This window comes from Rhinatrema bivittatum, chromosome 4 (genome assembly GCF_901001135.1).
Source record: "Rhinatrema bivittatum chromosome 4, aRhiBiv1.1, whole genome shotgun sequence".
Taxonomy (NCBI): domain Eukaryota; kingdom Metazoa; phylum Chordata; class Amphibia; order Gymnophiona; family Rhinatrematidae; genus Rhinatrema; species Rhinatrema bivittatum.
Window position 1 is genome coordinate 239884079 of NC_042618.1, and position 19305 is coordinate 239903383.

The 19305-nt window shown below is 44.9% G+C and overlaps 1 protein-coding gene across 2 annotated transcripts in view; it reads left to right on the top strand.

Annotated features, from left to right (window-relative positions):
* Positions 1 to 16912: 16912 nt before the first annotated feature.
* The window catches only part of ITFG2 (integrin alpha FG-GAP repeat containing 2), a 121720-nt gene continuing 119327 nt past the window's right edge, over positions 16913 to 19305 (top strand). For both annotated transcript variants that reach the window (XM_029599955.1, XM_029599956.1), the window contains exon 1: positions 16913 to 17206. In XM_029599955.1, the coding sequence (XP_029455815.1) occupies positions 17111 to 17206 (96 nt within the window). In that variant the 5' untranslated portion in view covers positions 16913 to 17110. The remainder of the gene's footprint in view (positions 17207 to 19305) is intronic.

Genomic DNA, 19305 nt, shown 5'->3' on the forward strand with positions numbered 1-19305 from the left:
GATTGCTAATGCTGCTATCCAGTTCTCTAAACAAGTCATTGGTGAGGGTCCAAATGGGCTCTATAATGGTATGGATCTCTCCCATTTAAGGGTGATTTCTTCCTGCTGTTTCTCAATCACTTGAGAATGTAAATTAACCAATGTGATGGTATGAGCATTTACTTGTTCTTGTTGCACTAGTATCTGTTTAGAGATACTTTTCATGTCAAGCTGCAACTCCGCTACAGTGTTTCTCAAGTTCCTTGCGGAATTTGCATTGGCGATCGACATGGAGGAACCAAAGAGAAAACACAGGGCTGAGAAGATAATGGATTCAGCAACTAGTCCAATAAACCTTTTGGGTTGATCGGAGTCTCTGGTAAGAGGCTGGATCATTATCTTATCCAATTGGCTCAGAATATTCCAAACATTCTGGGTTGAGTACTCTGTGTAGTCCTGTACCCATGTCTTGGTAGATGGCATCTGGATGTTAGTGAGGTTAATGTGTTTTCAGATCACATGCTGGGGGTCAAGTGACACAAAGACTTTCTGGGTGATTATCTGCGACTGGGTAATGAGGAAGCCAGGGGGATCTTGCATCACAATCCCTGAGGAAGGGCCTGGCTCGACCAGCTTCGCAGCTTCCACTCCCGAAGGCAGCAGCACTAGGAAAACCCCTCTAAGGGCTTGACTCTCCATCTGAAAAACAGTAGAGAACTGCTCCTCTGTCCTTTTGTTAGTATCATCATTAGTGGGCACTATATTTTGATCTGCTAATTTATGAGGGTGATAAGGTCTGAGCTGATTAATGTGAACCCATTTAAGGACATCTTCACCACCAGGGGTTATCTTAATTCGGATAAGATACATGACCGGTGAGACTTTATCTGCAATTACAAAAGGCCCTTTCTAGCTAGGCAAAAATGTATTTTCTTTGGCTTTGTTTTTACTATAGTTATAGTAAAAGACTGTGTCTCTAATTTTATACTCTTTAGAGGTAGCTTTTAAATTGTAATAGGCCTTTCTACCTCTGACATTCATCTCCAAATTCTTATGAGCAAAGGCAAAAGTGTTTTGCAGATGTTCCCACAGATGAGTAACATACTCATGTGCCATCATAGCACTAGCCAAATTAGCATCCTGCATCCTGTAAAGCAAATGCATAGGTAAGGTCATTTTTCTCTGTCATCATCTCAAATGGTGAGAACCCTGTAGTATGGCGTGGCGTGGCTCGGATAGTCATTAATAGTAAGGGTGATTTGATATCTCAGTCCTTACCCAATGTGGACACATATTTCTTTAGAATGCTGATTATGGTTTTCTGTGTTCTTTCCATTTGAACAGACGATTGTGGGTGATATGATATGTGGAGCTTACTTTTCACACCCAACAGTTTCCTGTCCATTAAAATGTAGACCTCGGTCTGAATCTACTTTCATGGACAGGCCCCATATGGCTGAATGTGTGGTTCAATAGTAGGGTGGCTGTGGTCTCAGCAGTGTTGTTAGAGGCAGTAATGCACTCTACCTATTTGGTGAGCATGTATTTGTTACCCCTAGAGGATTGGACCACAGGCCTGACCCATTCTATTTGGATATCAGACCAGGGTATGGTAGTGCCTCGGTTCTGAAATGGAGCACTGTGTGCAGGCAAAACGGGCTGGAACCTGCAGCAGGTGAGACATCTCGGTTCACTGGATTCAGACACCCCCATGCAAGGTGTGGCTTCCATATAAGCTACTTAATAGTAAAGCCAGATATTCAGCAGGAGCCACTTAGCTGGACAAATCTGATTTATCCACCTATGTTATTAATTCAAGACAAGGGGACGCTTTATCATCCCAACCTCTCAGCCCTCAACTTAACAGCTTGGATGTTGAGTGCTCAGTAATCATGGATCTCGGTTTGCCTAGAGATATCATAAACATATTAGTCTCACCTAGAAAGCCATCAACTTAGAAGAAATTATGCCTTCAAATGGAACAGATATTCCAAAGTGATGCCAACAGAATGCTTTGGACCTGTTTTCTTGCAAACCCAGGCATTTGCTAAAGAACTTGCTCTGCCTTTCTGATTCAGTTCTCACAACCTTTTTGGTGTGAGTACATCTCAGTGCCATAGCTACATACCATGTTCTGACTGACAGATTTCTTCTCTTCCACTGATATCTAGATTCATGAAGGGTCTATGGCATGTCAAGCCTCTGGTACAAAAACTGCTGGTTCCATGGGACTTAAATGTAGTCCTTTCTCAACTGCTGAAGCCTTCCGTTGAGCCATTGGAGTCAGTGTCGCTTAAGTTCTTGACATGGAAAGTACTGTTCCTCGTAGAGGTTACATCAGCTAAAAGAGACGGCGAACTTCAAGCTCTTATCCACTATCTATCACACATGCAATTCTTCCACAGCTGGGTAGTCCTCCATATTCACCCGAAGTTTCTGCCGAAGGTTGTCTCAGCTTTCCATATCGATCAATCCATTGTATTGCCTATCTTTCTTTCCAAGACCTCATTTGCATGAAGGAGAAAAAAACCCTTCACATATTGGGACTGAAAAGAGAGCCTTCGCCTATTATAAGAAATGACTCAGCCACATTGCCAAACTTTTCAGCTGTTTGTGTCATACGACCCTAACAAGCTAGGCATAATAGTTGCCAAGAATACTTTGTCTAACTGGTTGGTTGAGTGAATTCAATACTGCTATACCTTAGCAGGATTTCAAGTTGTGAACTCTGTAAAAGCCATCAAGTGAGATCTATGGCTTCTTCTGTTTTGAGACGTTCCTATCAAAGATATCTGCAAAGCTGCAACCTGGGCATCAGTTCATACCTTTACGCCTCATTATTGTCTTGGCAACCTCTCAAGGGCTGACAGTAAATTTAGACAAACAGTTTTGTATAACCTGTTCTCACTGTAGTCCATGCTCCATGATGGAATTGCTTACTCAGTAAATGCTGCACTAAAACCTTCAGCGTGGGACTCCCCACATATAATGGCTATTTCAGCTTGCTTATTGAAAAAAAACCAAAACAAAACAAGTTTGCTTACCATAAATGGTGTTTTCTGTAGATAGCAGGATGAATTAGCCATGGAATACCCTTTTGCCACCCTGGAGAGTCAACTACATAGCTAGAATTAGCTCTGATATAGACTGAGGGGACTCATGAGACAGCTCCTGCACATGCTTAGTAGAGCTCAAAGTTTTACTAACTAGAAGAGACAAGTCCTTTCAGTGCCTCCGTATGACTTTACCCTCATGTAATGGATAATTCTGACTAAAGCAAACTTGCTTTAGTCAGATATCCAACTGTTCAGGGCTGAGGGGGGAAAAGGAAAGCCCAGGAATATGCAGTTGTGGAAACCATACTAACTGATCATTATCTTGAATAGCAATTAGTCCTTCCCAGTCTCTGGAATATAGGGATGCCCTCACATCTCTGAAGAAGAAAGTGACCTTATGGCCTTGGATATCATGGGCTCAAGACCACACTTCTGGTATCCAGTTCTCCCATTTCCACATCTACTCTATCCATTCTGCAGATCCAGGGCAGTGAACCTGACTGTAGTACGCTAGATACAGACCCATGTGCATCTCACTCAGTTTACTCTCCTCTTGGAAGGTAGTGTTTCACATCTGTCAGAATCAGGCTTTTTTAACTTATGATTAGAAAGCCGGGTGATGTAGTCTGGGACAGGGACAGCCACTTCAAGTCTGTTATAGGTCATTGTTGAGATGCTTGTAGGTGACCAGTTTCTTCTCAGATAGGTCTTTGGTCTATTAATGTGTCCTGTAAAAGGTAGTGATTTCTAAGGTATCAATTTCATGAGAAATCAAGGAGAGGAGCACTTTGGCCACTCCAACAAGAGTTTGAAGGTCCCAAGGGACCAGTGATTTCATTTGAAGATGGCTCAGGAATCCTTGTAGGTGGAGTCTGAACCTTTCCAGAAGTTAATGGCAGGGCAGCACCTTTGCCTCCATTGCATCCCTGGGTAGGTGAGGAGAAGCTATGCCTTGGACACAGGAGTCCTATCAAGGTTTCTTCCTGCTCAGGCTGGGTGGAGTGTTGGTACATCCCACTTGCCTGTGGACTGGTTTGACATGGATGGATCAGGAAGGTGAAATTTAAACTTACCTATTAATTTCCTTTCATTTTGGCTTGTCAGATCAGTCCAGAACCCATCCAAGGAAGCTGCGGTGATCAAGGGCTCTCAGTCTGATAGGTTCAGAAATCTAATAGCAAGTATATTGTTGTTTACTCTGAAAGCATCTGGCCTAACTGGTAACTTTGTGTAAGGATTATTATTCCTGGGTTAATAACCATGAAGTGAAGTTTTTTTGGCTGTATCAGGTTTTGGTTGTGGTGATTGGAAAACCAAAACAAACAATTGTGTTCAGCTGGTTTAGCTTTGATATAGGATTCTGAACAGCTAAAGGCAGCATCAGACCTATAGAGGATGGAGTGAAGTTGGCTTTGAGGGTTTTTTCTCTGTCTCCATCTGCTGGCAGGAAGGCATAACCCACTAACATGGACTGGTCTTGCAGGATTAAAGGAAAGGAAATTTAACAGGTAAGTTTAAATTTCACCTTAGAATACAGAGTAAGCGATTTCTGTGTACACACTTGGACAAAGGGTTGGATCACAGTACTGTCAGTCAAATGCATGAGCAATAGCACTCTAGCACAAACATCTCACTTAGCTCATAACTTATTAAGCATCAATGAATTTAGTATTGTTATTGCTTTTTATAGTGGTGATAAGGAGTCTATGTCATCACATGCAGTGGTCTGTTACCCATTATTCTTTGTAATGTGGTGATGGCAACCAGCCTAGCAGTTTTTTTTATTGGCTGATGTTCTGACTCACATTATAAGGAAAATCTATATATTTGAATTTCGAAGCAAGCAACTTCAAGAGTGTAGGATCATGCCCTTCAATTATGCTCACTTAGCAATGTATTTTCACTGATGTTCTGTCACAACAATAGTGGAGATTGGATTCTGTGACTATAATTTACACCAACATTTCTCCTAATCCAGTATACACAGCATGGGCTTTATTTTATCTAAACTGGCACTGCCAAAAATAAGAGTTTTTAAAATCCCATTTTAGTTTAAAGGAATACTGTAATCTTAAAAAGCTCCAATGTGTTTGTTGTACCTAGAGAGTAGGCATGTGCATTACATTTTTGGGAAAGACATGTCTCTGAAATTCAGTACCGAAAGACCATGATGAAATACATATTCTTTAATCAGAAAATATGAGTATTGGATCTTCTTTGACAGTGGTTTACAGACTTTAAAGCTTTTTTGAAACAGTTATTTACCAGTTTGTATTTATGTACAAATTCTTGTATTTTGAAGATTGGCAAAGTTGTACCAGATACAAAAATACAGTGTGGTATTATAAATTCACTGTTGGGACAGAGTGAAGTGGTTTGTCTATTGGAAGGGTTTGATTCAGCTAAATAAGCTATTTTTTTTATTACTTTGCCCATTTACACAGTCTGTTTATGAGACTACAAAGTTTAATTTGTTGCAAATTACACTTGTGAAGATAATGTAGGCTGATTAGTAATTAATGTATGGCATAGCTAGAGATTTAGGAGACTGGCCTTTACTAGATGGCATCTTGCATATGCAGAAGCCATACAGAAATGGTTCTCAGATCCTATACAGGAGTCTGGCTGCACTGTCCTAGCATCTGTATTCCTTTAATCTACAGAAGCAGAGCACCTTCAGTTGTCTTGTGAACAATCCTGCTGCTGCACAATGACTTTGCTTGAGGTGGGGTAGGTATATGCTGTGGTAATGGGAGAAGAGATTTAATACCCATCAGGATCACATGACGTATGAGAGAACAGAGGAGAAGGAATCCCCATGTTTGTGCTAGGGGTGGAATCTTTTGGCATGAGAGGGAAATATCATGTCAAGTCACAATAAGATGAACCTCTGGAATGGAATGTTTTGGAGAAGACTAGCATTACTTTTAAGAGAATGCTATTGTGGCATTGACAAATAAGGATAGGCAATATATTTAAAGTTTTAAGGTGACTCTGTTTTGCTCATTTTGGGATTCTTTTTATTGTTTGTTTTTTTTTAAATCATTAACATTCCACAGTTAACTGGCAAATGCACATGTATTTTTTTAACTTATTGTCCTGTTCTGATTCTTAAATGAAACTGTACTGTACATAAAATACTGGAGTACTGGTTTTCTTGGACAAAATGAATGTTTGTATAATTATCATTTATGTTAAGGCAGTTGCATGTTATTCTGGGACAGTCGTGATCATCAAGGTATGTAATTGAAAGAATAAATAGGAAATCAAGCTACAATGGATTTGGATCTTGTTTTCTTTTCTTGTTGAAAATCTGACCTTCCAAATTGCATCTAATTTTTTTAATTTAGATAAGGCAAATTATCTGCTATTGCTGTGAAACTTGAAATTTGATTCCCAACCAAGCAATGAAATGGATTTGGAGCAAGTGACATCTCTCCCAATCTCACCAAATTGGAAACTATGCCATATTTGCTATATCTGTTCCAATATATGCCCTGCCTGCAATGTACTTTGAAATCTATTTTTCATGCCTCAGAATTTTATTATCTGGTCGCCGCATCTCAAAAAAGATATAGTTGCGATGGAGAAAGTACAGAGAAGGGCAACCAAAATGATAAAGGGGATGGAAAAGCTGAAGAGGTTAGGGCTGTTCAGCTTGGAGAAGAGACAGCTGAGGGGGATATGATAGAGGTCTTAAGATCATGAGAGGTCTTGAACGAGTAGATGTGAATCGGTTATTTACACTTTCGAATAATAGAAGGACTAGGGGCATTTCATGAAGTTAGCAAGTAGCACATTTAAGACTAATCGGAAAAAATTATTTTTCACTCAACGCACAATAAAGCTCTGGAATTTGTTGCCAGAGGATGTGGTTAGTGCAGTTAGTGTAGCTGGGTTCAAAAAAGGTTTTAATAAGTTCTTGGAGGAGAAGTCCATTAACTGCTATTAATCAAGTTTACTTAGGGAATAGCCACTACTATTAATTGCATCAGTAGCATGGGATCTTCTTAGTGTTTGGGTAATTGCCAGGTTCTTGTGGCCTGGTTTGGCCTCTGTTTGAAACAGGATGCTGGGCTTGATGGACCCTTGGTCTGACCTAGCAAGGCAATTTCTTATATTCTTATGTTCATGCTTTAAATTCCCCACTCATGTTGTCCAGTTGTTGTGGTTGAATAATTCTCCGTGGACAAGCAGGGCAAATCCATCCATATAAGTAGGATAACGTCATTTGGTGCTGACATGGAAGTTGCTTTCTTCTAGCTCAGAAAAATTTAATCTGAATATGTATGGAACTTCACATGCAGCTGTCTCCGCATGAGTGTCCTTAGTCTATTTTCATCCACCAAAGCAAACAAAAGTATTGCTTGCTCTCCAGCCATGGTTTTTGATGAGCTTTTTGCCTCATTTATATTTTCTTATTTTCAGTTCTTTCTTTTGTTCTTTTTGAGCCTCCCAAAATATTAATATTTTCAATTTTTCTCTAATCTTTCCTTATGTCAAAGAAGCAGGCTCAGGTAAAATACCTTTGAAATTATGTTCCGCTATCATAAGACATCTAGCCATGATTTATGTCTTCGATGTTTGGGGCCTTCATCAGATATGTCTGCCTACTCACCATGTAGAAGAATGTCCTTACGAGTTCAAATTATCAGAGCTCAAGGTGAAATATTTTTCTACCCCACTGAATAATGAGAAAGAGGGTTCCTCAGACCAGTATCTAAGTTGAAATGAGCAGTCATTTAGAAATAGTACTCATAGATCGCAAAGTTCCCATGTGGAGCATAAGGCATCCAGGAAAAAGACTCCATTATTGCCATCCTCTTCCAGGAGGCACTGCACTAATCTACTCGCACCAAAGTTTTTGGAGCCCAAAACAGGAGATATTAGGACAGAACCGAAGTCTTCAAATGTCAGTGTTGCAATCCTGCCCACGAGGAGCGCGGGCAGGCTCTTACCTTCGCGGCCAGTCAGGCCGCTGACGCTGCAGCTTCCCCTGAGTTGGCTGGGGCCGTCCCCGCAGCTGTTTCCATGCTGCCAGGAGCTCCTCCATGTGGCCGGGACTGCTGCTGTTGCTCCAGCTCTCCCCCGCTGTGAGAATTCGGCTCAGATAACACCGTAGCCGTTTAAATACTAAAAATGTTGAAGCTCCAATAGTAAAGCATTGTTTGGTGGCACACCATGAATTCTCACAGTTACATTGGACAATTTTGGATCATATCATCACGTCTTGCCATGGAGGAGACAAACGATCTGTGTTAAACTACAAAGAACAACGATGGATTTTTAAATTATCCACTGAGTATCCCGCGGGTATGAATGACAATATAGAATGAATGTCTCTGATTTAAAGGTCTCTTTCAGAGTCATCCATTGGTTGGTTTCTGTTAGTCACTTTGTTCTCATTGGTTAGTTCATGAGTCAATGATAGGTTTAAAATACTCCATGTTTTAAGATGGCGGCTCCATTCTGAAACGCCGAGCTTCAATATCACACTGGGATGAGTTCAACGTTTAAAGACACATATGTTATGTTATCCAAAAAATGGACTCTATACAATGTTGATTTCTGACATCTCAACTATGTTTTTCCATTTTTTAGAGATACTGCTCCTGAGCCTCTGATGAAGTTTTGAACGAAATACGCGCAGTGTAGGGCAAATGTGGGCGTTTTAAGCAGGGCAATTGAACTTCTTGCTACTGCATACATCTCAAAGATGTGTCTTTTTTCATTACTATGAGGTGTTAAATTGATTTCTAATAGTAATTCAAAAGTGTTAAAAGGCGTCCAGCACTTCTCCACTCCCAGGCATCCAGCATTCCTCCACCCTTTTCTAGCCGCTCTTAGCAATCGTTTCTCACAGTAATCATCCAGCACCCATCTCCACCTATCAACCATCCAGCACTCACCCCTTCCAGCAACCAGCAAACACCCTTCTCCACCAGCAATCACCGAGCACTCCATCTCCTCAAGCAACCCCCCCAGAACTCATCCCTTTCAGCAATTGCCAGCTCACATCTAGTCCAGCAATCATCCAGTAATCATCTCTTCCAACAATTATCCAGCACTTATCTCTTCCAGTAATCATCCAGCTCCCATCACTTCCAGCAATCATCCAACACTCATCTATTCCAGCAAGCATACAGCACTCAATCATCCAGCACGGTGAAGCTCTCCTCGCTTCCAGAAATCATTCAAATTACTCTTATAGGCACCATGCTACAAACACACCCCATCCCCATTATCTCACACCCATTCCTCTACAGAAACAAAATACCCACGCACAATATTCAACGCACAAAGAGATCACTGATTCCCATCATGATCTCTCCTCTAACCCAATTCCTGGGTCTCTCATTAATCACCCTAACTCTTCTAAATGCCCAATCCCTCTCAAAAAAATCATTCCTCAACAACAGGCACTACAAAGTTAGAATAAACGACAGAGAATCCCACCCCATCCCTTCCAATCAACGACCACCTCTCGGACACCCAACCTGACATCTGCGCTATAACTGAAACTTGGCAACAAAGCACAGATACAGCTCTAATCAACCAATTACCTATACAACTCTATGACATATTCTCTTTACCCAGACTTAAAAAAAGAGGGGGAGGAATATTGCTAGCCGCAAAGAAAGAACTGAGACTATCCCACCAAGCCTTTAAATCGACGACTAAACTTGAAATTGGATTATTCAAATCCAATCAGCTACAAATATGTTTAATATATGCCCCCCCCCCCCCCCCCCTGGGCTACTAGAATCTGACCCATCTCCTCTCATCAAAATCATAGCCAAACACATCAATATGAACTCCCCAGCTATCATTTTAGGAGACTTCAACATACATGTGGACTCCCCTTCACCCACCTCGAACTGTGAAGCCCTCCTATCTTCTTTCCAGGCCATGGGATTCAATCAAATCATAAACAAACCCACTCACAAAGCAGGCCACACTCTGGACCTTATATTCATAATGAATCCTTCTCGCCCACCTCCCCCCCCCCCCCCCACATGTACACCCATTCCCTGGTCCGATCACTCACTGATTTCCACGGAATTAGCAATAAGAAAAAAACCGTCTCCCAGCATCCCTAAATCTACTATCCAATTCAGAAAACCATGTTCCTTGGACGTCCTCAACTCCAGCCTGGCCAAGGACCTAACTAAACTGGACCTCTCCGCGCTCTCCTGGTTCATAGCGGTTTTATAAGTGGCCTGGGAGGTAGGGGAGGTGTCCTTGCGCCAGCGTTGTTCTTTATGTTGCAGGTCTTGTTTGAGCTTTTTCAATTCTGTTGAAAACAAAGGTTTTTTGTTGGGAAGGGCTGGATTAATTTCTTTGGAAGCCATGGGGCAGATTTTATTTGCTACATAGTGTGTGATGTTAAGCCATGCGGTCATAGCAGAGTCGGCCAAGCAGTAGCGCATTGCAGTAGTCAATCTTTGAAAACAGTATGGCTTGGAGGACTGAACGGTAATCATGAAAGTGCAGGAGAGGTCTTAGCTGTTTTAAAACATGTAGCTTATAAAAGCATTCCTTTGTAGTGTTGTTAATGAACTTTTTGAAATTCATTCTGTTGTCCAGAATAGCACCGAGGTCTCTCACCTGGCTTACTGAAGGAAAGATTGGGTTGCAGGCGAGGGGGTTATTATCATTGGGAGTGATGACGAGGAGTTCAGTTTTGGACGTATTAAGAACCAGATTGGAAAGTAGGAGGGGGATCCATGATGGGGATTAAGTTCTGCACGTCATCAGCATAAATAAAGTGGGTAAGGTTGAGACTTTCTAGAAGCTGGCAAAGGGGTCGCAGGTAGATATTAAACTAAGGTTTTAGTCTTCCGCTTCCCTGGGGTTTTTTCTCCCCTTGCCTGTAGGGCGATGCCTCTCGGTCATGGCATTAGCAGTAGTGTCTACAGGAATTGTTTATTTTTGGAGTATATGCCCCTTTTGTTCTCCTGGAAGTAGTCCCAGGGACTGACTGAGTGGGTTTGATGATAGGGGATGGTCTCCTTTTCCTGCCTTTCTCTAAGCCTATTTACCTCATGTCTAGCTGAGGCATGTTTCGAATCAACTGGGCCTCTTTCTACACTCCCTCCCATATTCCTTGCTGCAACGTTAGTATCTGAATGTCCTGCTGGGGATCAGGGAGACTGGATCTCCTGTCTTAGCCCTTAGATCTAGGGAGGGGAAGGGCTGCGAAGCCAAGACTCCCACTTTGATCACCTACTCGTGGGTAAGGGGAAAATGCCGAAAACTCCTTTATCATTGATGACTAGCTTCATCATATAATTTTGGCTTTAAATGAGAGGTCTGGAAGAAAAGGGGGTGGAGGGGTCCCAAAAAGAGATAAGGCATTTAGAGCCTATGATAATAGGGGGGGGGGGGGGGGGGAAGGAGACATCAAGGGGGGGAAAATTAAACTCTACAGAGAGACTGAGGAATTCATAGCACCCATTTTTTTTTCTTCCCTCTGTCAGCACTCTCCCTTAATTCAAGGGGGTCTTATGAGAGGGAGATCCTCTTCCTTCAGAGGGTTAACAGGAAGAAATGAAGAGGGAGGAAAAGGAGGATATGGGAGGAGAAGGAAAGAAAATTCATCCTTGCTTTTCACAGCAAAGTAAGTAAGGAGAGAAAACTAAAGGAGATAAAAAAAAAAAAAAAAGGTTTAATTAAGCAGTCAGCACCTGGGCTGATGCTGGCTCAGTCAGCAGATTGCCAGTGTGGAATGGGAAGAAAAAATAGCAATCTGAAGTGGGATGTGCAGCACAGAGAGAAAAGCAAACAAAATAGTGTGAGGATTAAACAAAAACCCAGCTTAATGGAGGCTCTGTAACCAAAGGGATATTTAAACTATCTGAACTTGAAGGTGAGAGAAGAGAAAAAAAAGGAGCAGAAAGGCACAGAGTCTAGTGTGGGGGCAGGGGGGGGATAATACAATATTAAATTAGTATGAACTGATTCCCTGCCCCAAGTTGTTACTTGACAGTTGCCTCTCAGGCCTGCAGGATGTGTGATGCCTCCTGCTCAATCAGTGGAGCCCCAGGAGGACTTCTATTTAGGGTGACCAACTGCCCAGTTTTCCAGCCTGTTGCACAGTGTCTGGTTACAAAGGTAATCGGATACTGTGAAACCCAGTCAGGCAAAGCTGGGGCCCAATCAGTGGTGGCAACTTAGTGGTGCTCCAATCACCTGCCTATTTTCTGGTGCAACCACAGGAGCAAGAAGGAAAGAAGCATGATTACATAGCCTGGGCTGCAAGCCTTGGTGTCTGGGCAACTGTATGCGCTAGCCATTGAACCCTTCCTGTGCTTATTGCGCAGGGAGCTCACTGGCTTGGTGCTGCAGGACCCCGGACTTCACCTTACCCTCTCCGCTTACGCCAATGACGTGCTCCGCCTGATCTCGGACCCACTTGATATGGCAAGGATGAGCGCCTGCCAGCGGGTGTTTTCATCCGCATCCTCCGCCAAGATCAAATGGGCCAAATGCTCGGGACTTGTGGTAGGACTGTGGCAGAGGGACGAGCTCCTGAGCGAATTTGATAATTTGTCTTGGAGCCGGGAGACCCTAAAATATCTGGGTGTCCACCTCTCCACGGCGGAAACCATGGCCACTGTCAACTGGCAGGAGCTTGACGAGAAGGTCGATGCCCGCCTACGGTTGTGAGCGAGGTTGCTGCGGCTGGTGTCGTACCGCGGGCGGGTTTTGGTGGCGAATCAGCTTGTGTCCAGCATGCTGTGACACAAGCTGATCGCCCTGACTCCCCCCGCGGGGTTTCTTGCCCGGACCCAGAGAAAGTTGCTGGATTTCTTCTGGGCCGGCAAGAAGCACTGGGTCTCCGCAGGTGCCCTGGCTCTTCCGTTGGAGGAGGGCGGACAGGGACTCGTGTACCTTCAGAGCCAGAAGCAAGCCTTCCGCCTCCAGGCCCTGCGAGGTTTCTGTATGCGGATCCGCCACCGCTGTGGCACCCCCTGGCGGCTTTTTTCTTTCGCCAGGTGGGCGGGTTGCAGTATGACTGGCAGCTGTTTGTGATAAGAGCGAGAGGGTACGACCACGACCTCTCGTCGCTGCCGTCTTTCTACCAAGAGCTTTTTAAGTCCTGGAGCATGGTTTCCGTGACGAGGCGGCCGGCGGTCCCCACGGAGGACTTCTTGGAAGAACCCCTCCTCCACAACCCTGCTCTGGGTGTGGAGATACTGGAGTCCTCCGTGGTATGCCGTCGGTTGGCCTCGGCCGGAACCACTAAGGTCAGTCACCTTTTGTTGCATGACCGAACCACTTGGATGCACCCTCTTGTCTTGGCGCAGCGGATGGGCCTTCCCCACCCCGCCCCTACCACTGCAGCGCTAGAGGCTTTACAGGCTCAGGGTTCCCTGTGTCTGCGTTCTTCTCAACCCCGGGGGGGTCTGCAGGCTGGAGGTCCCTGTGGTTTTCCCGACCCCCCTCCTCCGGACCTGAGTATAGGCCCCATTCGATGAGAACCCCCCCCCCTCTCAGCCCGGCCTCTCAGCAGGTTAAACCTGCTTCCCGCGGTCTCCTTCGAGGAGTTCGGAAGGAAGGCCATGTATCTGTTGTTCGTCCATACTGTGCATTACCTGGCGCTCATCACCCACCCCGACACAATTTGGAAGGGAGTGATAGGCGGGGATAGGGGACCCCGGTGGCGATCTTTCTATGCCCCCCCAATCCCACGGTGGAGTGGTGACCTGGCATGGCGGATAGCGCATGGGGCTATCCTCTCCGGTCAGGTAATGGAGGCCGTCCTCGGCACTAGGGCTTGTCCCTTTTGCCAAGCACCGGAATCTGTCCCACATATCTACTGGTTTTGCCCCCGCCTTACCCCATTCCTCAGTTTCTTAAGGGATCTCATGCTCAAATTCTGGTTGTCTTTCTCCCCTCACCTCCTCATCTTTGGCCATACTGCGTCAGGGAACCCACCGGCTCGCTGCCGGGCTCGGCTGGTAAACTTTCTCCTGGCCGAAGCAAAGCGGACCATATGGTGCACGAGGGAGGCCCAGCTGGGGGGGGGGGGGGAGCACCCAGCTGCCTGTGAGACCTATTTTCGACTCCTGGTACGATCCAAGCTGCGGGCAGAGCACGCAGTGGCAGTCCACCGGTGTACCATCTCGCAGTTCACTGCCACTTGGGCTGTCAACTGCGTCCTCTGCCCGCCTCCCCTCCCACCCACTCATACTCTGCACCTTTTTGTGTAGGCGCTGCGTTCTAGCAGCCCCCTCCCCTTCTCTCCTCTACTGGTACTGGGACTTCCAATGATGGGCTAAAGGTCACGGGCCTAAGGTCGTTGTGATTCCTTTCTGCCTTGTGCAGTGTGTTTTGGCTGAGGACTGTCTCACACCGGTTCTCCTCTGGCTCCTCTACCTTCACTTGTGTGTTGTGTGCCTCTGACCACCTAGGCAACTTGTTGATGTAAGGCTGCGTTTCTGTTTTTCTCTCTCCCAGTGCTCTCTCTATGGGATGTAGACAGTGCGGACTCCGCACTGTCTACATCCCATAGAGAGAGCACTGGGAGAGAGAGTCCCATAGAGAGAGTCCCATCCCATAGAGAGAGTCCGCTCTCTCTATGGGATGTAGACAGTGCGGACTTGTCCTGTTTTTGGCCATAGCAGGGCACCTGTGGCGCCCTGCGCTGGTGCCTTTACATTCAAATAGGCAAGCCTTGGCCCATTCTTCTCTCTCCACGTACTTGAAGTTTGATTGGCTTGCACTTCCCCCTGGGTTCTTGTTCTCTATCCTTTCAAATCAGGACTTTATTGTTTCCTAGGCAGATGCTGCCTGCCCGTCTTCAGGGTTTGGATTTGATTCTCCTCCTCTGAAAGTCCCACAGTTAAGTGGAATTGGTGAGCGCTTCACTGACATCATCAGAGTCCCACATGGTGCAATCCCATCTCTCCAAACTAAAGATAATTAGTTGTGCCGCACCTGCTGCTTCTTCTATTTGAGCCCCCGAATAGTCACATTATTGGGCTTCTAACTTTACGGTTTGGGCATGCCGGCTGTGCTGCGGTCTGCACAAGACTCACTTAAACAGCAGGGCAAGAGGACTGTGTGAAGCAGCAGGTGTATCACTACTAATTATCTTTAGTTTGGAGAGATGGGGCCGCACAGCTTGGCACTTATATGAGGTCAAAGTGAAGCGGCATGTCAACTCCACAGCTATGGGAATCACAGAAGAGTTTCAATCAAGGCCCGATTGAAAGGGTGGGGGAGGGAGACTGCAGCGGTCCCCCTTCTAAGTGTCCAGTCCTGCTCCATGGAAAAGTTTGGCAACCCTACTTGTACTGTAAAAAGAAAGTGGTATAAACATGAGAAGAAGGTTGGGAGAGAAAGAGTGCTCACAAAAAAACCCTAGCTGCTGCAACAGTGCTTTTGGGGCCAGCCCTTCTAGCTAGTGCAAAAAAACCCTTGTTCCCCCTGGGGGGTGGACGCTGTTCATTTTTTTCCTCACTGTCGCGTGAGCTGGTAAACTTTGCATCTTCTTTCTGCTCGCTCCTCTGCAGATCTGAAGCAGGGAACTCTGACTTCTGCAGTTGCTGGGATGGATTCAGGCTAGAGATATCCCTGTTTCTGATCAACTGCTGAGAAAGATGAATAGGATAGGAGACTGTGCTTATTCCTGGGTCTCAAAGAAAAATCCTCTCTCTCCTGTAGATCTAGGGCTTGCAAGGATTTCCAATCCTCTAACCCTCCTCTTACTTCCGCTTCTACAACAATAATGGCCTGCATCAGGGTTGCCAGGTTTTCATGAAACAAGCAGCACTTTTTTCCAAAAAAACAAGCCCAAAAAAAGCCCAAAACACGTGAAATTTGAAACACCAATGTCTGTGAGTCACATAGATGACAAAGGAGCTTAGCTTTTTGCATGTTTCTCTGTTTTAGCATGTTGCAGAAGGTCTGCATGATGTGCACGAATGTCACACTTACAAAATTTGCACGTAGCCTTATTCTCATTGCTGAAAACAGGCTGAATCCATGCTTTTAGTTCACGTTCCTCTTCCCACGCTTTGCAGTACTTTTTACTGTATTTAGCCCAGTTCTTTACTGTAGCCATAGTAGATCAAAACCATTTAGTAGGGTAGCAGCTAAGGACGGAAACAGTAGGTATGGACTGGCTTTCTTACAGAGGTGATCTTCTACAGGGAGAAGAAATGAAAGAAAAAAAAAAACAAAATTAGAGGAAAGCAAAAGTGGTGTAGAAAAATAAGAAAAATAGCATTACAAGTTCCCATGTCACATTTTTTATCTGTAGTCAGCAGGTATGGACAAGCTTTCTTTTTGTCAAAATAAGGTTTGTTTGTTTTTTATAAAGGTGATCAGCTACAGGGAAGAAATGAGAAAAAAAATAGATGAAATCAAGTGGAGTAGAACAAATTAAAAGACACCAGCCCTCACACACATTCCCTCCTCTGAGCACATCCCTGGTCCCCACACACTCATTCCCTTCTCCCACCCTCTACAAACATGTCTTCAATTCCCTCATGCTCATTCCCCCCTCCAAGCATATCCCTGGACCATGGCCCTCACACACTCATTCCCCTCTCCCACCCCCTACAAACACATCTTCAATTCCCTCATGCTCATTCCCCCCTCCAAGCACATCTGTGGCCCCCACATTCTCATTCCTCCCCTCCTTATACCTGGTTGTGGCTGCACAGTCAGAAGATTCATTCTCTGTTGCTTGCTGGCAGCTGCAAAGTCGTGCTGGCCGTCCAGGTCTGCCCACCTGCGAGGCTTGTGCATGCCGTGCTGGTGCTGGGTCTGCCCCCATGGAGCCCCATGGAGGGCTCTGATTGGCCCTCCATCTGCCCTACTGTTTCCGTCACTTCTGATTGGCGGCTGCTGCCGATGAGTCATCATTCTGCGACTGCTGTCTGGGCTGCTAGAGGCAAAGAACAAAAGGCGTCAGCAACATACTGGGCTGTTCGTACTCAGCTTACCAATTGCCCAGGCTATTTCATGCCCACAAAGATATTCTTTCCCGCACAACGGGAAAAAAAAGTAGCTCGGTTGGGCGTGAAATAGCCCAATCTTGTCACACTGTGTGTGATTGGGAGATGCGATCTATGAGCTACGTTCAGAGAGCGGTGTTGGAGTTCAGTGGCAGCCTTTTCCCGCAGGCTGTTTGCCTAGGAGATGTGGACAATGACACGGTAAGAAAACGAGGGGGATGAGCCTGAGCCTGGGGGAATTTCCTTCACCCACCCCGATATAATAAGACATCACAAAGATAAATATGTCCTGAACTTCAGCAGATGTGTTTTTTGTTTTGTTTTGTTTTTTGCACTGGTGCTAAAAAAAAAAACCCCCAACTAACTCGATGCAGTAGTCTAATGGTATATTAATACATCAGGAGTTGAAAAAAAGCACACTAGCCTGAAAATGTGTGTATGAAGGCATGCTTATCTTGCAAAAAAAAGTGCTGTGTAAATAAACCCTAATTTGTATACAAAGCATGTTACAGAGGACATGATTTATGCATAAATTATGTTTTATGTGTGAAAATCCTGAGACAGGAATCTGTCATCGCAATCTCCAGGTTTGGGACAGAGCCTAACACTAGGCCCTGAAACTTTTATTTCACTTCTCACTAGGAGTTAAATTTCCAGCAGTAAGAAAACACAAGTTAAATCTACACACCACTCTTCTTTGGGAAGTAATAACTAATGCTTTGATTAACATGGGATTTACATGGAGGAGCAAAAAGTTGTGCATGCAAGTTTTCTTCACATTTGTGAGCATAGTTTTTGTGCACTAAATTCCTTTATTGAGAGTAAAGCTAAACACAAAAATGTGCGTTCAACTACATATTAACATGTATGCACAATCAAGTCCATCTTATTACATTGGAGTTTCAGTGTGGCTTGGAGGAGTTTGGGATCTTTTCTTTCTGGAAGATGTAATAATTTTAGTAATTTTGGGATGGAAATCTCCTTAATGAAGAGACCCAGTTCCTGGAGGGACCCTTTGAGCCAGTCCTGGCTTTATGCCATTTTTGCTCATGAGGCATTCTGGTACCTGTTGTGCTAATTTCAAATGCCACAGTGCTTGCACTGATGGGAAGTTTTTTTTTTTCCTTCAGAAACTGGGGTACTTGATATCTAGCTTCTGCCTAATTATTATTATTTGGATTTGACCCACCTTTATGAATAAGAAATTCACCCATCTTGAGTATATCTGAAATTGACAAATAGTATCTATTTCATGTCGGAACTGTTTTGTGTTTACTATGTGAATGCACTGTGTCAAGTAATAAAATATTAACCTACTTTTCCCTGTACGTACCCGGATCAGTCCAGACACCTGGGTTGTGACTCCGCACCAGCAGATGGAGACTAGGGATGTGAATCGTTTTTTGACGATTTAAAATATCGTCCGATATATTTTAAATCGTCAAAAATCTTTAGGGCCACGATACAATACCAATTCCCCCGATTTATCGTCGTTCAGCGGGGGTCCGCCGCTGAACGACCTCCTGCAGTCGATCTCCTGCCGGCGCCATTTTCCGTACGGAAAACGATTCGCGGCAGGAGATCGTTTTCCGGACCCCCGCTGGACCCCCAGGGACTTTTGGCCAGCTTGGGGGGGCCTCCTGACCCCCACAAGACTTGCCAAAAGTCCAGCGGGGGTCCGGAACGACCTCCTGCAGTCGAATCGTGTTGGTCTATGGCCGCCGCCATTTTGCGCCGCCATTTTGAAAAATGGCGCCGGCTGAAGACAACACGATTCAATTGCAGGAGGCCGTTCCGGACCGCTGCCGTTCCGGACCGCCGCTGGACCCCCAGGTAATTTAAGGCATTTGGGGGGGGTTCGGGAGGGTGGGGGATTTAATTTAAAGGGTCGGGGGTGGGTTTTAGGGGGTTTTAGTGTGCCGGCTCACGATTTTCACGATACTGCAAACACCCAAACGGCAACAATACGATTCCCTCCCCCTCCCAGCCGAAATCGATCGTTAAGATGATCGAGGACACGATTCACATCTCTAATGGAGACAGAGCAAAACTTGACGGGCTCCCTACATACAGTAAGGTGCCACCCACAGCCCCTCAGTCTTTCTCTGTCTCCAGCAGATGGGGCAGGTCCACCCACAGCTCTGGGATCCCTGGGGTTTTTGATAGTCAGTCAGGGATAAGAAAAAAAAAAAAGACTTAATTAAGATTATATTAGTTTTAATTTGTTTAAAAAACAAACAAAAAAAAAATGGAAAAGAAACTCTAATACAGGAAAGAAGTCTCCCGTCGGTGGAGCCTCC